General features: G+C 36.0%; 2 protein-coding genes across 2 annotated transcripts in view; one reads left to right on the top strand and one right to left on the bottom strand.

Annotated features, from left to right (window-relative positions):
• Positions 1–2122: 2122 nt before the first annotated feature.
• Positions 2123–17998, bottom strand: LOC134754986 (putative serine protease K12H4.7). The gene is made up of 9 exons (XM_063691468.1): positions 17761–17998; positions 14972–15159; positions 8296–8531; positions 5894–6029; positions 5521–5668; positions 3997–4156; positions 3425–3557; positions 2937–3103; positions 2123–2560 (listed from the first exon to the last, which is right to left on the bottom strand). Exons 1-9 carry the CDS (start codon positions 17947–17949, stop codon positions 2451–2453), a joined length of 1467 nt encoding a protein of 488 aa, XP_063547538.1. The 5' UTR covers positions 17950–17998; the 3' UTR covers positions 2123–2450.
• A 1632-nt stretch (positions 17999–19630) lies between these two features.
• LOC134754327 (probable citrate synthase 2, mitochondrial) overlaps positions 19631–22813 on the top strand; it is a 30646-nt gene continuing 27463 nt past the window's right edge. Inside the window, exon 1 of the mRNA XM_063690593.1 lies at positions 19631–19802. Within this exon, the coding sequence (XP_063546663.1) occupies positions 19758–19802 (45 nt within the window). The 5' untranslated portion in view covers positions 19631–19757. The remainder of the gene's footprint in view (positions 19803–22813) is intronic.

Raw genomic sequence — 22813 nt, forward strand, 5'->3', positions numbered from 1 at the left:
GGGGTGGAATTGAGATAATTAATGAAGTGCCTGCTAATTTGTGTGCATAATATGGTCAAATTGAATAATTGCTATGAGATTTTTTCCAGGCGGTATACTTAGTGTAGAAAGAAAGAAGAAAGAAAATACATTTATTTGACGCCACAACATAGTACATAAAAAAGAAAAGCATGCAGACAAAAAAACATTTGGACGCCAAAAAGGATCCCCACTCAGCATAGTGCCGCGGCAAACCGTGGCGCTGGTTTTCTGTGGGGACCTGGCTGTTTAGCTGCTGTTACTAAGTCCACGCAGACAGTCGCGGGCAAAAGCTAGTCGGTTTATAAGATGTCATCACGTCAAAAAGATATTTTCCCCTCACTAGCTCGGAAAGTTGTCTTTTATCCTTCAATGCAAGCGGGGAAAAACGCGTTTTATCCACTAGTGGGGAAAGTAATTTGACCTTGGATGGAGCGTGTTTAAGTAGCTTGACAGATAACAAAACGTAAATCGTTTATGATAATGATTCATTCGATATTAATTATCATTAAATAAATGGTTTGAGAATCTAATGAAAATTACCAAATTTAGCTTTATTTAATGATCTTAAGTCATAAACCTTAAAATTCCATAAGAAACGTTTGTTTTTTTATAATGATGTTAAATATAATTCTGAACGCCCAAGTTGAGTCGATGCAATTTCAAAACGCATCGTTGACATTTCATACGTCAGAAATGTCAACATTGTCAACAATTTTTTTACTAAAAAACTTTTCTTACCGACTCGCATAAAAATACACAACTTCTAGTTTTCTGTTATAATATCGTAAAGAAATGAGTGATTCCAGTGATGAAGATGATCTAAAGCCTGTGGATGTTGCATTTTCCTCGCTATCGTGAGGTGAAAAGTTTTGTGTTATACACGGGCGCAAATGTATTTTAGTTCTCGTGTGTTGAAACACTCGCTACGCTCAGGATTCTATTTTAGATCACCTATAGAATCCTTTCGCTTGCTCGTGTTTCAATTCTACACTCGCGGGTAAAATACAACTTTACACCCTTGTATAACAAATAACTATTCAATATGCTTAAATAAAAAAAATAACACAAAATCATATATCAATAACCATCACGCGATTCACGTAAATCAATTTGGTTACTTTGAATTATCTTTTAATCGTTCTTGCTGGTATTTGCAAGAACTATTGCAAAAATTAATATAGCATACTAATCATAATAAGAAAAAACACTACCATCGACTCACATTTCATCTGTACTTAAGTAATTTACGGAAACACATCGATAGCGTGTTCTAACTTGCGTGCAGAGCCATCTAGCGACAAATGTTGTAACGAAACTGTTAACAATTTTGCCTCAATATTTGAGATTTTTAGGGTTCCGTAGCCAAATGGCGAAAAACAGAACCCTTATGGATTCGTCATGTCTGTCTGACAGTCTGTTTAGTGTTGAGAACCGCTATACCGATTTAGATGAAATTTGGAATGGAGATAGAATCCCAAAGATAGATATATAATAGTTTTTATAACGCGAATCATGTGATCGCGGGCAGGAGCTAGTAAATAATATTTATTACTTTAACCTACCATTCTTACAAATGCTATCAAGCAATATTTATATAGAAATACGTTTATACGTATATTGTTTTACGTGCCCTGGTGCCTTGTAAAACATTTTTCACGATATGTTCATTTCCTGTAGGCCTGAGATGGTCTAAAATGTGTTAAGGGGCCCACTGACTATCAGTCCGCCGGACGATATCGGCCTGTCAGTTAGAACAAAAAATTGACAGTTCCGAACAACTTACAGGCCGATATCGTCCGGCGGACTGATAGTCAGTGGGCCCCTTTAAACAGAAATAAATATAAGACGTTAAAAACTAGCAACACATGAAATGTCATTTTAGTCTACGGAATAAAAAAATAGACTAAGTTATTATTATATTATTAACCATTATTCCTGGTAACAAGAAGATAGTAGGTAATTTGATCGTGACGACACATGCTAGTGTTTCATATAAATTCCAAGTTAGCAAATCGTTTTTTAACAGTTCGAAAAAAGAAACTGATTTGACTAGTAGTCAAATCAAATACCCTATTTCAAGACTTTTGGCTTAACATTAATCTTTTGACCGCCACAGTCGGCTGTGGCCGTCATCGGAAAGTCTTGCCGAGGACGCCAACGCCGGCTAAAGCCGACAGCTTCGCCAATGCAATAGGGACTTACGCGGGACTCCGTAAAGTTTAATTTCGCTTAAATAATCGAGATCGCCTGGCGTCCAGGGCACGAGATATTCCTTTGCCGTCAGTCGTTCAAAAGGCTGAGGCCATATGAACGTAATTGACAATCATCAGATCTCACATACACGACAAAAGCAAGACTATCGATAACAAGGAAACCAAATATGAGCATTCAGTAAATAGAGAGCGGATCGGTTGGTTGACATGTCGTGATCACGAAGCTATCCACTCGGAGAGTAGTTGTTCGATTTTGACCCTTGCGGCTTTTAGCTCCGGCAGGTCTTTTTCGCTGGGAGGGTACATGTTCGCGCAGTGTGCTGTGCCTGTAATTAAATGGATTCTTTTCGTAATACGGCTTTGATACCACGACGGGACAGACAGTGTTCTGGTGTCAACATCAAATAATTCCAGACTAAAACACATCAGGAATAAATTTCCCATATTATCCCGCTTGCTCGCTTCCAGAAAATCACATGGGGTGCTTAGAGAAGGGGTCTGAATGTACTTACTCAACGTCAATTGGGGTAAAATGCCAAAACGGTTAGGAGGACGGTCTAGACGATCAAAAACGTCCTTGATTGCGGCACCGACTTGACGCTTTCTTGCGGCAGCTAACCTGACCGAAAACTGACTCACACCGCTCTCTCAACAAAACACGCTTGCATGGCACATTAAAATTTGTCACAGACATATACTGACCTTGTATATAGATAGCCGGGGCGTTGTCCCGCGGCGTGGTGACCCCGAGCGCGTGCCACGGGTCCACGGAGCCGTGCACGAACACCACGCGGCTTATATTGATGTCTAACGAACCATAGTAGTTGTTCGTCCAGGCGGCGGCAGCGTTTACGAAATTTTTGTTGAACCTGAGAAATAAATAGCTGTTATAATAATTTTCCTTTGTGTATAACTGACGCCGCCTTAAAGGTTATACGCGTCGGTTATCTGACAGATGATAGCTGTCAAATAGTAAAAGTGTCGTCCCAGTATATATTTACACATGACATGTGTTGTCATCGCTTGTATTTTCCCAATCACGCACTTTGCGCATAGCCTATATAAATAATAATAAAAACAATTCTCGAATATCAGATTCAGTTTTTAAAATGCAATCAGTCTAGGAATCCTCCTCCGACAACGGAGTCCTGCTGAAACCTAAGATATATAAACTATTCAATAGTACTAACTTCTTCCCGAATATATCCTGGCACTGCTGAATATAGAAGTCCACAGGGAACTTGTCACCGAAAAATGGCGTGGTGCCCGTAGAGGTTTGGTAGAAACCAAACTCGGTGCATGTTTGATACATCCACTGGCGGGCTGGAACATACACAACAAGCATTTGTGTCAGCTTTCAGATTCAGCTTTTAAATAAATAACGCCTTTACAAAATACTTCATACATAACCGAATATATATGTTGCGTAATTATTTGCTGATTGTGGGACAAATGGTTAAAAAATTATAACCTCGATTTTCACTGCAAAATCAGTGTTAGAAGTTGCATAGGCTAAATCATATTTTTTATTTTCTTCCGGCGCGTATGTGGTCGATAAATCGTACTATGCCTGGAAAAGGGTTAGGACCACCCCACACTAGCGTCTTTTGAGTTTCGGCGTCTAGTCAGCGCTATAAAAAATGGCGCTGCGCAGTTGCGCCAACGTTGCGTCGAGAAGCAGCCATAGAGTTGACTATACGCCGACGCTCGGGAGACGCTAGTAGACGCTTTATAATGTGAGGTGGCCCTTAACTACTCATACCTCCTTCGTTACTCCACGAAATGTTCCTGAGCTCCTGTATCATGTTGTCGTAACTGTAGTCCAGGCAGGTTTGGTTCTCCAGTTCTAGTATTACGGAGTTGAAGTCTGCCAGCTTCATGTGCGATGGCCGGGCGGTCTCCTCCGTAAGCATGTTACATATCTGAAACAAGCAAATAGCAGGTAACAAATATTATATCATAATACCAGCAACCGCGACAACCGAGTTACATGGGACCAGTTTGGGGGTTCAAAAACAAATGACAAAGTACTAAAAATTTTTATTTATATTTTTTTTTTGGTTTTTTATAAAAAAAAATATTGCAAATGTTTTGTATGTTTTAATTATGGATCAATGTTATCTGGATTAAATGATTACTACTAAATTAGAAAAATATGCAGTCGAATACGGTAGTAGATGACCGTTTGAGATTTGTCCCTAGATCGATTAATAAAGCCCTACTTTTTAGTGCAAAATATTTAAATTGTTAAAAAATAACTACCGAAAATCGCCAGGAGAATGAATGTCGAATAGATCGCGTTTGAACCGCTGACACTATCCTTGAAATGTCAAAGACCAAATGAAGAAAGACCTCGATTAAAGCAAAATAACTAGAAATTAATATGTGCGGCAACAACAGAACGCTTAGCACATTCACTTCCAAGAACCTAGGTTTGTTCAATTTGTATTTGAAATGGAAGATCAGCGCTGGAAGTCACCAGCAACATGCTGAGATGAGGCCATTTCGTGGCACTTTAATCTTATTTTATGTTTTCTTTTATATTATGTAATGTCTTGTTTGTTTGTGCTTACGAATAAAATCTTATTCTATTCTTAAATGGAGCGCTTGGCACGGAAAGTGTTAAAAAACCGGCCAAGTGCGAGTCGGACTCGCGTTCCAAGGGTTCCGTACATTACACAATTTAAACAATGTATTTTTTATGTGAAACGTTAGTGAAATATCTTTAAAAAACCCGACGGGTCGGATCAAAAAGTAAGTAATTAAGTCAGACTCACGCTTGAGTGCACATTTCTAATAGGTTTTCCTGTAATCTATAGGTAAAGATCTATTTTGTGTATTGTTTTCAAAATTTTAGACCCAGTAGGCAGTTTCGGAGATAAAGTGGGGGGAATGGTCATTTTTTTGCCTATTTTCTTGAATAACTTCAAAACTGTTTATCCTAAAATTAATAAAAAAATATATCTGAGATTCATACAATGAGCTCTTTCATTTGATATGTAACACGATATAGTTTGGAAAACTTTGTTTATTAATTTTCTCATTTACCCCCCAAAAGTGGCCCCCATGTTTAAAATAATTTGTTTACGTTACATGTCCGTCTTTGGGTCACAAACTTACATATGTATACCAAATTTCAACTTAATTGGTCTAGTAGTTTCGGAGAAAATAGGCTGTGACAGACGGACAGACAGACGCACGAGTGATCCTATAAGGGTTCCGTTTTTTCCTTTTGAGGTACGGAAACCTAAAAACAAAACTTATTGAATAAACAGGCGTTTCTTACAGTGTTAATAGTGACGTTCCTGTACTTGGGGTTGCTGCCGATCCGGTTGTCCTCGTTGTATTGCACGACGCCCGCGAAGTTGTTCGCCAGCGTGTCGTAGAAATTGTTCAGGTCGTTCGCTGTTGCTCTGTCGAAGGGCTGGCAGACTCTGCAAATACGAAAAAAAATAGATAAGTCAAAATATATTTTCAAGTAAGAAGTACAAAATGTTGTACGCGGCGTCTCACGAGCATAAGTTCCACGTTAAAACGTTCGCACTTCACAATGGAAAATTGATATCTGACAATCCATTTTACAACAACTTTAAACAATTATATTTTACAATAATTAGGACTCGTATAGTATAGGAGTATTAGCCAATTAATTTAGGTACTTAAATTCGTGTTGAATCAGAGTAGGGTTGGTTTCCATCAGTTTGACGATTTCCGCATGGCCCTGTTTAACTTCGTAGGCGCAGTCGTCCTTACCAGTTTTCTCTCGTAACGCATCGATCACTACTTCAAAGTATTCTAGAACAAAAAAAAATATAACTAAAGTAACTTAGTACTTGAAGTAGAGTTATGTAAAAAATGGCACAGCAATAGAATCTCCGTCTACTGTTAGAAAAAGAGTATTGAACTTGACGAAATTTTGGTATAGTTACGTAAGTATATCTTCAGCGCTGAAACAGTCGGAATTCTCGGACACTGTTTTAGCGCTGAATATCTATATAGTATACTAGCTACTGCGTGCGATCACATGATTCGCGTTATAAAAACTATTATATATCTATCTTTGGGATTCTATCTCCATTCCAAATTTCATTTAAATCGGTATAGCGGTTCTCAACACTAAACAGACAAACATGACGAATCCATAAGGGTTCCGTTTTTTGCCATTTGGCTACGGAACCCTAAAAACCTCAAATATTGAGGCAAAATTGTTAACAGTTTCGTTACAACATTTGTCGCTAGATGGCTATGCACGCAAGTTAGAACACGCTATCGATGTGTTTCCGTAAATTACTTAAGTACAGATGAAATGTGAGTCGATGGTAGTGTTTTTTCTTATTAGTATGCTATAGTATTTTTTGCAATCGTTCTTGAAAATACCAGCAAGAACGATTAAAAGATAATTCAAAGTAACCAAATTGATGTACGTGAATCGCGTGATGGTGATAGGAACGATTTTGTGTTTTTTTTATTTATTTAAGCATGTTGAAATATCTTTTTGACGTGATGACATCTTATAAACCGACTAGCTTTTGCCCGCGACTTTGTCTGCGTGGACTTAGTATAGCGCCTGGAAAAAATCTCATAGCAATTATTCAATTAGAGCATATTATGCACACAAATTAGCAGGCATTTCATTAATTATCTCAATTCCACCCCGCTTTTTACTTTCTTAAGGGATGATTTTCGGGATAAAAACTATCCTATGTCCTTCTCAGGTACTCAACCTATCTCTATGCCAAATTTAATCTAAATCGATTCAGCGGTTTAAGCGTGAAGAGGGACCACACAGACAGAAAGACAGACAGACTTTCGCATTTATAATATTAGTATGGATACCGTCAACTGCTTCAACATTGCTTGAACCAATGCCAAACATTGCCTGGCTTGAAATACAGTGGTACCTACTCCACTAAATCGTTATCTATATATTTAATTCTTATTAATGAGAAGAGGAATACGACATACACATCTATTGCATAGGCCATAGAGCATCACTGTTTTTAGGGTTCCGTAGCCAAACGGCAAAAAACGGAACCCTTATAGATTCGTCATGTATGTCTGTCTGTCTGTCCGTCCGTATGTCACAGCCACCTTTTTCCGAAACTATAAGAACGACACTGTTGAAACTTGGTAAGTGGATGTATTCTGTGAACCGCATTAAGATTTTCACACAAAAATATGGATACAGTCTAAGGAAAAAACGTGCCTCGAAAATCAAGAAAATTTGATTCTCGTTCAGAGGGCGCTACTAGTTTTGGCCTACAGTCGTATAGATGGCGTTGACGGTTTCGTTTGTTATTTAACAATTTTAACGCATATCAGTGAAAGAACATGGGTCAAAATCATAAAAATAATTAATGCAAATAAAAAAAATCATTTATCTATATTTAAATACATTCTATCGTATTTTTATAAATCTTCATTTTTAGTTTCAAAGTATGTCGACAGATGGCAGTGAATTTACTGGGGTTACAAAATTTACTATGACAGTACCGCTCTAGTATAAGTTACTCTATGTTTTAACGTATTTTTATAAATTTTCATTTTTAGTTTTAAAGTATGTCGATAGATGGCAGTGAATTTACAGTGGTTACAAAATTTACTATGACGGTACCGCTCTATCTTATTATATCCTCTTAGCCATGCATACTTCCACCGAAAATTGGTTTGAACGTCATCTAGTAAGTAGTTTTTTTTAATACGTCATTAATCGAAAACCGCTATTTACCTTTCACTCACGTTACGGAACCCTCGGTGCACGAGTCCGACTCGCACTTGGCCGGTTTTTTAAGCCAGGCACTGTTTGGCATGGTAGGTAGTTGAAGTAGTTGATGGTATAGGTAAGGATACCTTAACATTACTTTATCGTTCTATCAGATATCTACGTATCCATTTTTCTGCTCATACCCACCTGTTTTGACTCATTTCGCTTGCTGTATTCGTTTGGTACTAGGATTTGTTATGTTAGATGGTAGTGTGACATTGACATATACAGGTAGGAGCCGCCGAACGCTATCCGTCTTACTCCTATTCTATTCTACCAGCTGTGGTAGTGACGTACCTACAAAGTCGACTTTAGCCAGCAGCGGGCCGCTGGAGGAGACCGCGGCGTGCACCAGGTGCGGGTACTTGAGCCGCAGCCAGGCGGCTAGCGAGCCGGGGTACGAGCCGCCGAACGCTATCCATTTCACTCCTTTAGCCAACTTGTACTTGTTGTTCATCGCGGGCATGAAGAAAGCCAAGTCTGCCAGCGCTTGCGACGATGATAAATATTGCAGGTTCTTTACTGACATGTCTCTGAAAATATGAATGCAACATTTCGAGATTGTCGAGTGCTATAACATGGAACACCAAGTAACCACGTCACAAAAGGGAAGCCACATTGGGTCAACTGGGATGAGATGATTAGGTACCTATGATTCCACTTGTGCGGTCGAGTTCTCAACCATGTTTACAAGCCAAACGTACATAATTATTGTTTTAAGTATGTATGTATTTAAGTAAATAGGTATGTATTTTAACTATTCAGGTTTGTGACAGTGTTGTTTACTCATGTTACGGTAGGTATTTATGATAAGATACTAGTAACCCTTGTTCTTGTTAGTTAACCAGACACAAATGGTTAGTTCCTACCACGTTCCTACCATGAAGGAACAAAACAATATTTTTTGTTATTTTTGGATAAAGTGACGAAGCCCTCCAGTGTTAATATTTTTGGTTTTACGCCTTTTTAGGTTGAGCATGCAATTTTATGTGATCCGAGCAAGTGGCCAATAAAGCATGTACAGTCGAGTTCACAAATACTATTATATGACTGGCTCATTGATATAATTTGATCACCAATATACAATATGCTTTTATGGCATTACATCCTACATACGGTATTATCTTCAACACATGGCACATATTTATGTATGTAAACATGATAAGAAAGCATTTAACTGATTATTTTGTTATATATAAATTATTAACTAGGGCAGAGATATGCCACATGCCTCAGCAATAAGGAATTCCAAAGGCATATAAGCATTTTGCGTATTTATGTATTGTAGTTAATGTTCTGAATAATAAGATTGTTGTAAAATTGTACAGTCATGTATTTTCTTATGTGGCGAGGTAATCTAATTTATGTCCATTTGTAAACCAATAAATAAATAACTTAATGATCCTCAAAGAATACACAGTTATTTTTTATTTCAATTAGATTTAATATAATTGAACAGTAGATTCATCAATACTTTATACCTTATGATTTATACTATCAACCTTACACTGTTCATAAGTACAATGGGATTCTATAGAATTTGAAACTCAGCTTCAAGATTATCACAATCTATCTAACTAACTGTTGGTGAGAGTGAACCCTGGACTCAAAACCAGTAGCTATGTACATAAATATGGGATAAATATGGAGATTACTTGGCCAAAAGTTAAGAGCCCGGTAACTATTTTAGAGCAAGAATGTAAAATTGATAGATTTAGTCGTTGAAATTGTACACCTTTTGTTACGTAATACCTAAATAACAAGTATTGGTTTCTATTAGCACGTCTTCTCATCTTGCCTTTTAATAATGAGGTCGCGAGCGTGCGTCACCGGTAATATATGACAAGAAGGGGCAGTTATTAAAAATTCTTAAAAAAATTATCGTGGTAAATTATACAAAATGATGTACCTAAACGTCCATCAGGAAAATCATTACTAATTTAGTGAGTCCGTTTTCAAAAAATGTTCATAGATGGCAGCACCAGTCTCTCTCGCTACAACGTAAATCCGTAAGGAGTTCGTTTAGGAGATGCAAGCGCGCACTGCTTGCCCTTAGAGCTGGTCAAAGACGCCTAGTCTTACTAAGATGGCATACCTATATAGTCGAGAAATTCGGACGGGCACCGCCGTGGCGGGGTGGCCTAGGGGTTCATGGCGTTAGCCGCGATAGCTAAAGACGCCGGTTCGAATCCGGCCTTCACCACAGGAGGACTCCGTCACTTTTTCTTTAATATATGACATCTATTACAATTTTTAAATTTATTAATTTTACATTTTTTCGACGAAAATCGATAGCGGGCTCTTAATGCACAAATTGAAACATTTTCTCTTGTGTTTAAATAGGTAAGAGCTTAACATTTACAACAAAGGAATTTGTTGACAGTTAAATTATAAATGAAAAATGAAAGGCGTAGCAGGATAAGGGAAGAAAAATGCCCATCATGATTAAGAGCGGGTTTTGTTTTCTATAGTTACTTACATCTAGTAGTAGAATTGTGCCACGTTTTGTTGAAAAATTCCCAGTTTTTTTTTATACTACATCGGTGGCAATCAAGCATACGGCCCGCCTGATGGTAAGCAGTTACCGTAGCCTATGGACGCCTGCAACACCGGAGATATTACACGCGCGTTGCCGACCCTAACACTCCTCTCCCTCGTTGTGCTCTGGCAACCTTACTTACCGGCAGGAACACAACACTATGAGTAGGATCTAGTGTTATTTGGCTGCGGTTTTCTGTAAGGTGGAGGTACTTCCCCAGTTGGGCTCTGCTCTAGATCTGAAATGACATCCGCTGTCCTGTGCCCTACCACACAAAGCGAGATGTCATTCACAGTGCCCATACCTCTCTTTTGGACGTAGTTTAAGGACATATCCGGGTCCGGACGCAGTTTAAGGACATACCCGGGTCCAGCCAGGAAAAAATTTAATCCGAATTCATGAAAAATGACTTTTCTTTATAACTATTAAACTTTATCATACCATCTTTTATTCGTTTTGTTTAATTAAATAGTATATATGTCCTGAAAGAACATTGGAGACTCAAAGTAAAGTAGTAAATATGTCCTGAAAGAACATTGGAGACTTAAATTTTTACTTACGTGTTTTTTGCAGAAATGTTATTGTTTCAGGTCATATATACTATTTAATAAAGCAAAAATGAAAAAAAGATGGTAAGATAAAGTTTAATACTTAGTTTTAGAGAAAAATCATATTTTATGAATTTGGATTTTATTTTTTCCCGGCTGAACCACTGGGAATTTTTTAATAAAACGGCACAATTGGACGTAGTTACGCGAAAACGTTCCAACCCACAGCGACCCCATTTTGAGATAAACGCAATTTTGTGTTTTAGCGGTACACTTTTTCCCTGTAATTATTTCAGGCAAATACTATTGGTTTTACTGTGGAATGCCAAACTGGTTATTGAATGATATGCATATTTTTTGTAAATACATAATACAAGGGGCATATAAATAGGTAAAACGAGTTTGAAACGTTTTCGCTAAATTTAATTTTGTATGAACCTTGTTAAATAGCAATTATGCATAAACGTTCCAAAACGAATTTAAGTGTATTATTTTATAAATATATATCTAAAATAAATTTAATATGTAAAATAATAAATAACAATGAGGAACATACAACAACAAAAAAAAAAATTGAAAATGTATTACAAAAAAAATAGGATGTGATCTTTTGAGCTTAGAACCTATGCCCAAAATTAGCTGATATGGTTCCAAAAGTTATCAAAAACTTATATTAAACATTCAATCATCATCGTATTCTATGATCTCGAAGTCCGGAACTCCACCAAACCCATCAACATCATCAGTAGCTTCTTCAGAACTTTGAAGCGTTCTATAAAATTGAAGGTAATCCTCGGGTATGTAGTGGTACATGGATTGTAAGTCCACTAATTTCGCTGGAGCAATCGGTTTGCCATTATCAGTGATCGGAATAGGCAGAGTATAAATACCTAAACTTGGTAGAACAAAGTCATAAAGTGGAGACTGCCTTGCGATAACATTTTTTTTCGGGACTAAAGTCCCGGAAACGTACGAAGTAAATAATATTGTTATAAATACGGTAAAAAACAATGCATTCCTCGTTTTTGTTCAATACAAGCAATAGGCGTAAAATAAAATAACCAATTTGTTTCTGCAACTTTCCATATATATTTCTTAAATCTAAATACACACATATTGTCTGTACTCGTCTCTGTTTTTTGCCTTATTTAGCCATCTTAGACCGGCCGTGGCTACTATGTCGTCGCTCCATCGCTTTCGTGGTCGTCCTGCCTTTCTTTTTACGTCGGGACCTTTCCATAGAGTCGCTTCTTTTGTCCACCGTTCATCTGTGTATCTTGCTACATGGCCGGCCCATCGCCATTTTATTTTAAGTGCATATTTTAGTGCATCTGTGATTTTCGTTTTGTTTCTTATGCGTTCACTTCTGACTTTATGTATTTTCCTTAGCTTTAGCATGCTCCTTTCCATCGCTCGTTTTGCCATTAGGCCACAATAAACAAAAATCAGATTCTTTTATGTATTGCAGTTCTCGCTTTATTCTTTTATCAATTTTCAACTCATTGGTCGACAACGAAGGTGTCGCAAAAGGCACGGTTGGCTGTGCATAGAGGGGTGCTGGGGCCTACACTTATGTATGGTAGCGAAAGTTGGGTATGGTAGAAGAGGCATCAGAGCCAAGTGAATGCGGTGGAAATGAGAGCGTTGAGAAGTGTGTGTGGTGTGAGATTACAAGATAGAATTAGGAACAGTGTGATAAGGGAAAAGTGTGGACTGAGCGAAGATGTAATGACAAAAATTGAGAAAGGTATGTTGAGATGGTTTGGACACGTGGAAAGAATGAGTGAAAGAAGGCTAACAAAGAGAGTGTATAAGGGAGAGGTAGAAACGGGAGTTGGAAGGGGCAGACCTCGGCGGACTTTCTCTGATCAGATCGGGGAAATCCTGAAGAAAGGCCAGGTTAAGAGCACCCTAAACCGGCGAGCGTGCATGAGGAATGTTATGAAAGTGAAGGATGCGAAAGAGGTATGTCAGGATCGTAGCAAGTGGAAATCCGTGGTCTCTGCCTACCCCTCCGGGAAATAGGCGTGATTATATGTATGTATGTATTTATGTATGAAATCCATCGTAGACCGCATAAAAATAGAAAACATTTTATCTTTATCCAACTTAATTTCTTTTGTATGTAGCCAACTAACTTTAGATGAGTCTGTAAACTTCTTCCTATTGATAATCTTCTTTTCCAGTTTAGTTGAACTAAAAAAATCAGTCTTTGTCATTTTGTAAACTTGAAGAGGTTTATCTTTTTTACAGGTTTAAATAATATTGATGTTATGAAGAAGCTACTGATGATGTTGATGGGTTTGGTGGAGTTCCGGACTTCGAGATCATAGAATACGATGATGATTGAATGTTTAATATAAGTTTTTGATAACTTTTGGAACCATATCAGCTAATTTTTGGCATAGGTTCTAAGCTCAAAAGATCACGTCCTATTTTTTTTGTAATACATTTTCAATTTTTGTTTTGTTTTTGTATGTTCCTTATTGTTATTTATTATTTTACATATTAAATTTATTTTAGATATATTTATAAAATAATACACTTAAATTCGTTTTGGAACGTTTATGCATAATTGCTATTTAACAAGGTTCGTACAAAATTAAATTTAGCAAAAACGTTTCAAACTCGTTTTACCTATTTATATGCCCCTTGTATTATGTATTTACAAAAAATATGCATATCATTCAATAACCAGTTTGGCATTCCACAGTAAAACCAATAGTATTTGCCTGAAATAATTACAGGGAAAAAGTGTACCACTAAAACACAAAATTGCGTTTATCTCAAAATGGGGTCGCTGTGGGTGGGAACGTTTTCGCGTAACTACGTCCAATTTAACAAAAGAAGACAACACGGCAGCACGTCTTACTTTGTCGGCATTTGGTTTCACACTACGATGACAAGTAGGTCCGCGGCGGCGTTTCGTTTCACATGTGCGTTTCGTTGGTGCTGTCATTTTACGGGAGCAAAGAGTAATAATGTTGCCACCTTTATCGTAAATAGTCCATTGATTCTTTTGACTAAATACATAAACTTAAATATACCATAGTTATTAGTTTTGGTAAAAAATATTTTTTTCTCTAAAACATATTTAATAGCAAAAATGGATCAAGTATATGTGGATCGTTTATAGCAAAAAATTAGAAAATAATATATTATAATAAAACGTTCCAATTTATTTAGAACAGTCTTCGCAGCTTAAAAAAACAGTATGGATTAATCTAAAAGGTTTCAAATTACATGGAACATTTTTGCAGAAATAAAAAATGTATAAAGATTTTGCAAAAACGTTCCAACCCACATGGATCATTTAAGAAACAATTAAATGTGCGTTTTATGAATTTAGTATAATGTTCCAAGACAAGTGGAACATTATAACGATATGTTATTCTATTAAGAGTTTTTAACAATATGTTTCAGTATGCATGTAATGTTTTTACTTTATTTTGAGTACACGTCCTTGGCATAATGGTGGGTTGGAACATTTGGGTCAAACTTTATTGATGAAACTAACCTAAAAATACTAGCATCTTTGTGTGCACATGATGTAATATGTCAAAAATAGTACCCTGGTTATGGTAACTCATTTTCGAGTGACTTGTGGGTTGGAACGTTTTCGCGTAACTACGTCCAATTGTACTACTAGATGTAAGTAACTATAGAAAATGAACTTCGCTCTTAATCATAAACGGGCATTTTATTCTTCTCTCATGGCTACGGCCTTTGTGTAGTTTGGTAGTACAACTTCATAAAAATAATTATAATATAAATTTTTTGAGCCAGATAACAGTACTGGACCATATTTTAATTTGTGCAAGAGACAATTTTACCCATTGTGAGAAGATCTAATCTAATGTAATAAAAAAAAAATGTATATTCTTACTCTGTAGGATGACTTTCTCCATAATATCTATGTTCCAAATTGATGCACAGAGCATTACATCTCTTAGCATAGTCTATCCAAGCTCCTTGGACCATCCACTTGGGGTCTGCGGGGCCCTCACCCCCTATCATCAGAAACACGGGACCAGGGTTGGAGAAGTCGTAGAAGGTATCATTTACAAAGTAGCGCTGAAAATTTACAACATTAAGAATAATCAATAAAAATTACGAGATTGAAAAGCTTGATTATATCACTAACAATATTTTTATAATATTTTTTCTACGAGTCAACAAAAATAAAACTGTAAACTAGTAGAGTCATTTAGGTAAACAAACCAAAAGTATACAGCTAAGATACGCAAGCAGCCGCGACACCTTCATACTCGTACGCGCCCCGGCTGCCGGGGCCCGGCTGGTTGGTCAACGATACCTTCTCATATAACTCACGAGGCCCTGGTACTTGCTCCTTGTTAAATTAAATTTTTAGACAGTTTTTTTCTCGATTTCGGCCTCCGTAGCCTATTGAAGAATATAAACAACCATAACCGTAATAAAGAGTATAATCACACAAGTAAAATCAATAGTTTTAACATATTGACATAGAATAACAATATTTTATATTCAAAACGAAAACTTGCCAACCAGTAACTATACACACAGACATATCAGTTACTACAAAGGTTTTAACACTGCCCCTTACTCGAGCAAACTAAGTAACATTAAGCACTAGCGTACCTTATGGTAGAGTACAATACTAAAATTGACCAAAAAATAAATTAAGTTAAATTAAACCTAAGCACTTAATAAAATAGTTGTGTTTCACCTTGGGTAAAGCTTTTGTGAATAGATCTGCCTCTAACTCTGAAGAAGGCTTGTAATCTAAACGAATCAGTTTACGATCAACACATTCTCAATTGAAATGATGGTGTACGTCTATGTGTTTAGTTTAGTCCTACGAAAACTCTCATTCTCAAATATATCAGTAGTTGCACACAAAATTCCGGGCCCTACTGATGAATTCCACATGGGCTTTTTAACAATTATTCATAACATCAACTTATTGAAACATTTCATAACTGTATATTTCAACCACAGATAACGGCAATTCCATGATGTCCGCTTGTTTTTCTTTGTAAAACAAAAGCCCCAGGAGTTAACTACAAAAATCCTGTCAAATCTCTATTTACCGGGTTACCCTCACCTGGCATAATTTTGTTTGTCAGAAATACACTTCACATAATATGTATCGCAGAAACACTTTGTCGAATGATAATTATGCATTACTATGACGCATACAATATATTTTGCAGCATATCATGCAGAAGACTACTTTTGCCAACTTTCATTTAGCATAATTTTATGTACCATAATCATCCTGCAGCATACTCTTATTTTGGCATAATGATTTTTCCTGCTAGCAGAAAAGTGGGTTTAAGTAAGAACCGTGACCCCCTACAAAAACGAATGTTTGCCAGAAAAGTATGTTAGGTTAGGTTAGAATTGCGACCTACAAAAATGAACAACTGGCAGAAATATAGATTATGTTAGAGCATAAAATTAAAATAAATAAAAACACTTAATTTCATCTGATCAACTTGATAACTTTATGCCACCTAAATATTATGCAGTACATTTATCGGCGAAATCAATATTCATATAAAAGACTATTATGATCATCAACAGCATGCCAAAATATGGTTCTGGATTATAAAACTCTGCAAAGTGATTGTATGCTAAATGATACTATGCAAAACGTAATCCTGCCAAACAACATTTCTGCCAAGTAACATTATGCAATACAGAAATATGTCAAAAAACTTTCTGAAACACATTTTTCAAACAAATCAACCAGTATAAAATTTTGGTATCACCGTTGTTTATGTCTATTTTTGCACTTAATTAAGCTAATCTGATCTATCATTATCCTTAAATACAAAAATTAAATAAAAAAGCCTTTATTTCCAAATTTCCAATTTTACATTAAAAGTTTTTGTGTATTGTTCATAATTTTCTTATAGCTAGTAGTTAGTGTTAAGTTTATGTATGTTATTTACTAATTTAATTTGGACCCCTCTTTGAGTGGAGGCCTCCTCCAATTCTCTCAATTTTTCATTCCCTGCAGTTTCATTTGAATTTTCAATGTTTTCTCTGTTTTAATGTCATTTTGTAGTGTTTTTCTGCGTACAGGTTCTTCATTTGTTTTGAAATTGTTTTTTTGTTTAAGTTTCTGTTGTATAGTTTTTTGTTGTTTTGTTTCACTGGGATTACTGGTTAGAGTTTTGTTGCGCATGATTTGTTTGGTTTGTTTGTGGTTCTTTCGTTGGAAGGTTGCGGTCATTATTCCTCACGATGACCACTATCCTCATTATCGCTCATTATCCTTACCAAAATACTATTCTATAATGTATTTATTTATCGTACAGCATTACAGTTACTGGATTTAAATTAAATATTAATCTATATTGAGGATTGCACTCTTCAGATACTCAATGGCCCTTTCACTGAGGTTCGCGAGGTCTCTAACGTCACAGAAATGTTGTGACGGCTATGAGATATTTTTTGAATTTTAGTTATATTTATAAGAAATTAGGTTTAGAGATAGATTGAGCCCCGGGGAAGGGCGTAGGATAGTATTTAATAAGTAGATCGTCATTCTACGCAGACAAGGTCGCAGTATGTACCTACAACATGAATGCAAATAAAGAACTTGAACTTGACACTACAATAATATTACCCTTTTACACACAATACAATATTATTCTTAGTAAATAAATGAAACATGAAATTTACCTGCTTCCAAGTCCTCGGATCGGCTGGACTAAAATGGTCAAGCTTTTGCTTAAACCACTGCGCTTTGGGTAATTCCACATTTTCAACATGGGGTGCGCCCAAGTTACCACCTTTGTCACGTCCAAGGCGAAATCGCAGGGCACACGCCGCTTGGATAATAATAATACTTATAAAGTAAATCAAACGCATGGCGATTGTAAAAAAATACGAATCTTTCTTGCTGCGCGACGTTCCTCAGTTCAATGTTTATCTCTCTCTTGATACGAAAATTATGAAAACATGAAACCGGTAACCGCTTTTTTATGACAGTTGACGTTTTATGTGGGTTACCAGTGGGGCAACGCGAAAACCGAAATTCGCAAATTGCGGGGATCTTTCTCTTTTACTCCAATGAAGGCGTAATTAGAGTGACAGAGAAAAATGTCCGCAATTTACGAATTTCGATTTTCGCAGTTTTAGCCCGGCTCTTCCCCACAAAAACCTCGAAATGTAAAGAAATAAAGTACTAATAAATATTTGGCTTAAACTATTCAAAAGATAAAGTGTATATGAAATAATCCCCACGTTCCATCGAGTCACTCCAGTTGTCTTAATTTTAGAAGTTAATTAAAAAGGGTATAAAAGGTTAAGGGTAATCTCGGTATATTACGGTGCTAATGCTAAGTAAGGCGTGCACGAGATGAATTTCAGATTTTTGGGTCTCTATTCATCTCACCGATATTTGCATGTGATTTGCGTTCCATTACGCATGCGATTTATTTCAAGGTCTTTTGAAGCCAATGTATATAATATCTACTTTACATGCGATTCGTTGCAAGGTCTGTAGAGGCCTTTATGAAACTATCATGTTATGTCAACACGGGGTGTTGCTAAAATGTCGACAAAGAAGTTTTGATTTGCGCGGCTCTTTTAGTGTGACTAATGATACTAATGGTGTGACTAAGTATAATATAGTTGGTCAAGCAAATCTTGTCAGTAAATAAGAACAAAAAGAAAACTATACTCATCCTTTTCCTTTGGGTACTGGTAATGTTTGAAATGAGATAGTCCTTTGACAAACTATAGCTATCATTATTCCATAAATTTGATGAAAAGTTTTTAATGCTGGCAGCATTCATTAAATGACAGTGACAGTTACGTCAAGTCAAGTCCGAATTGCACTATGATTATATATTATACTACTCTTTGACTATGATTCACCAATCCACAGATCAAAATACAAGCCTAAAGGTTTTAATAATGTTTTTATAGTTTGTCAAAGGACTGTCTCATTTCAAACTATTTTCAAACATAGACAGAGAGAATCATACTCGTCTTACATGCGTCTTACACTAGTACTAGCACCCAAAAGAAAAGGATGAGTATAGTTTTTTTGTTCTTATTGATTTGACCAACTATACTTAAAAATTTACGAGTTGTCAGTGAATATATATATAACATAATTTTTTACCAAATACAAGCGCATACTATTGGGATTAGCTATTTCTCAACGAGTAAGTATACAGTCTGGCAAAAAAGAGTAGAAATTAAAAAGTGGCAACACTGTAGTGTCGTCCCGTTTTTCTTAGATTGATTTAAAAGGGACGACACTACAGTGTTGCCACTTTTTAATTGCTACTCTTTTTTGCCAGACTGTAGTTCGGAACTGACAAGTAAAGCCTATTCTAGACGTATAGACGTGTTAAACACTTGATTGAAAATATTTAGCACTCAGTATAGAAAATGAAATTGCTACGCAATTTGTTAATATTTTAGAAAAAAATAAAAATAAAGCAATAATCTATTATAATAGCAAAAACTTAAACACTACAAAAAAATTACAATAAATGGACACATGTGACAGATCCGGTCGTGTGATACTGCTTGTCTTTGGCCATTCATTCGAACGCGATCGATTACTCGTTCGTTCCGCGCGCTCTGCAACTAAAAGTACAAGTACTAAAAGTAGTAGTTGTGCGTGGTTGGTACGTGAGACTTGGCGCTCGGCGGGATCAAAAATGGCTCTGTTCAGAATTACATCCACGAAATTAGTAGAAGTGCAGGTAAATAATTATATATTGTATTTAAGTTCATCTTAACAAAACGCTAATACCGTGTCTTTTGTTACTGTTATCTCATTACTTTATATAACCTACTTGGCCAGATTTTGAGTTTGATGTTATGTAATAATAGGATTCTTTCATAATGAATTTCACAGGTATGCTAGACTTAATTAGTAAACCTTCAATATGAATAAGGTTCAACGTTATTATTCCGCGCCACGGGCCCATGTTAGCGAACAGCACTCTACTGCCGGTTAGGCATTCGGTGGCGTGTCCTCTCTCGTGTCGTTCAGTTTGTATCAAAGACCTTACACGTTTCGAATACTATTACCTACCTACTTATAACGGCTGACTACGGTTTAGGTCTGTGTCACATTTAAGTAGCTATTGTACCTATATAATAATATTTTTTATTTAAATTTGTTAAAAATGTATGTAGTTTATTTGAAGTTTTCGTCACGATCGTTACATATACGGTACGTTTTAAACCAAATTAAAATTCTCAAGAAGCTATTTATACATACAGAATCTTCAGGAAACAGAAAAAAGTTTATTTACCAACTTTAACTCTTAGGTATTTTTTCGTTAGTTACTCTATTTTTTTTAATAAATTGAAGGGTCACAAAAACGAAGGTTGTAACCTCATTCATCAAAGTCGGCTCAACATTTTCGACGATATCCTGGAACACACCACAATCAATCCACTTGCATAAATGTTAAAAGTTAGTGACCTTTACTTTTCCACTGGCTGTGTTAAAAATGAACAGAGGTTAAAAAAATGCCATTAAACATAATGCAACATACATATGTATAAAAGAGAATGGAATATTTGTATTTAGGTTCCAATAAGGAAACTATTTCATTGAAACATTTGTCAATTTTATTTATGGGTTCAATGATTCATGCAATGCTAATAAAAAAATTAAAGCTATTAAAAAACAAAACCAATTTACAGTAAATAAACATCAATGTATCCAATAATATAGAAGAGTAAAATCAAACATCGCTCATGAAATACATGATACAATGAAAATGCTGAAGTTATTCTCATCTTTGGACTTGTTTCATTCTCATGTTTTTATTTATATAAATTCAATCCATTTATTGTTTACAGTTTATATAATGGAAACATTTAATTAATTCATAAAATATTTACTAAATGTTAAATATTTAAGGATAGTAAGGTAACATTTCATAACTAGACATATGCAGCATAACTAACTCAAAACTTGCCTAACATTTTTAAACAAACAATTTTGTAATATCACCATAGTTGCACATGATAAGATTGATAAGATTCCTGGTATTTTTCCATTAATTGAATTAGGTAGTCTTTTATTAATAAATGTAATGTAAATGTATATAGCCTTTATTATTGAAGTTTTGCAGTACATAGCTTATATTAATTTGGTTTAACATCTTTAACAACTCGTGCTTTGACATAGGCCCCCTCCATAACTCTCCATTTATTTCTTTCCTTTGCTGTTTGCAGATACCTCCTCCGATACTTCTTAAATCATTCAACAATCGAACCGTTTGTGGACCACTCTTTCTTTGATTATATCTAGGGCACCACTCTACAAGGTCCTTCGTCCACTTATTCTGGGTGTCTCGTATTTTAAAGGATTACTTTGCTACCTTACCTCAAAATTTATTTGAAAAATTTATGATTTTTCACAATTTATAAATATATGTTATTTTTATTTAGATTTATATCTAAATGAAAACATTAACTAGGCACCTGCATTGCTAAATTTGATTATTATATTATATTATTAATCATAGTGAATGGATCTATTGTAAAAATGAATGCATGTACACTTAGTTTCATTTCTAGTGCATAATTTAAATTTAAAGACAATTTACAGTAAGAAATAAAACCGGCCAAGTGCGAGTCGGACTCGCGCACCGAGGATTCTGTACTTTTTAGTATTTGTTGTTATAGCGGCAACAGAAATACATCATCTGTGAAAATTTCAACTGTCTAGCTATCACGGATCATGAGATACAGCCTGGTGACAGACGGACAGACAGACGGACAGCGGAGTCTTAGTAATAGGGTCCCGTTTTTACCCTTTGGGTACGGAACCCTAAAAAGGTATACTAAAAGACAATCTTAGTAACTTGCATTTTTTATAATGCTTAATAGGTACTTGTTTGTGGGCGCCGTTTTTTCTTAAGACAAATAATATTACAAATAAAATCAGAGCAGTTTAATTTAGCATGTGTAGTATGTATATGTATACATGTTGTTTGGCTTATTACCGTGCCGTTTTTGCTTGAAGGGACACATAATTATCCATATTACACTACTAGTGAAGTAAACATTATTAATAAGACAATTTTCCTTAGGCGCGAGGACGATATTAGAACGTGTTATTTAGTTGAAAACGCCGATATATGAAAATTTAAACATTTTCAACCAGCTGCCGACTCGCACAATGTTTACAGCAAGTGGTTCAAAACCGGCGCCCTTGCGTGGTGATCTGTGTCAGTGTCACGCACGGTGGTGTTACTGTTAGATAACTAGATAACTGGCACATCATCCAGCGAGTGCCATCACGATTAATCCCATTTAATAGACGGGTACATTTACCTTAGACCTATCTACTTCAATTTGCGTAAGTATGTTAATAATCCGACCAAGTGCGAGTCGGACTCGCGCACGAAGGGTTCCGTACCATTACGAAAAAAAACAGCAAAAAAATCACGTTTGTTGTATGGGAGCCCCACTTAAATATTTATATTATTCTGTTTTTAGTATTTGTTGTTATAGCGGCAACAGAAATACATCATCTGTGAAAATTTCAACTGTCTAGCTATCACGGATCATGAGATACAGCCTGGTGACAGACAGACAGACGGACAGACGGACGGACAGCGGAGTCTTAGTAATAAGGTCCCGTTTATACCCTTTGGGTACGGAACCCTAAAAATTAGATTTCATCTTAGAAATACATACTTAAATGCTTTAGATAATACTGAACAGACCAGAAATTTGTTTTAGTGCC

Source organism: Cydia strobilella, chromosome Z (genome assembly GCF_947568885.1).
Source record: "Cydia strobilella chromosome Z, ilCydStro3.1, whole genome shotgun sequence".
Lineage (NCBI taxonomy): Eukaryota > Metazoa > Arthropoda > Insecta > Lepidoptera > Tortricidae > Cydia > Cydia strobilella.

What these genes read in the sequence shown, in the direction of transcription:
- LOC134754986 (XM_063691468.1), bottom strand. Translation starts at nt 17,949, where the DNA reads ATGCGTTTGATTTACTTTATAAGTATTATTATTATCCAAGCGGCGTGT. An exon ending in GGAGAAAGTCATCCTACAGA is followed by an intron (nt 8,532 to 14,971) that starts GTAAGAATATAC and finishes TCATATTTTCAG; the next exon opens with AGACATGTCAGTAAAGAACC. An exon ending in TTCGTGGAGTAACGAAGGAG is followed by an intron (nt 3,558 to 3,996) that starts GTATGAGTAGTT and finishes TGTATGTTCCAG; the next exon opens with CCCGCCAGTGGATGTATCAA.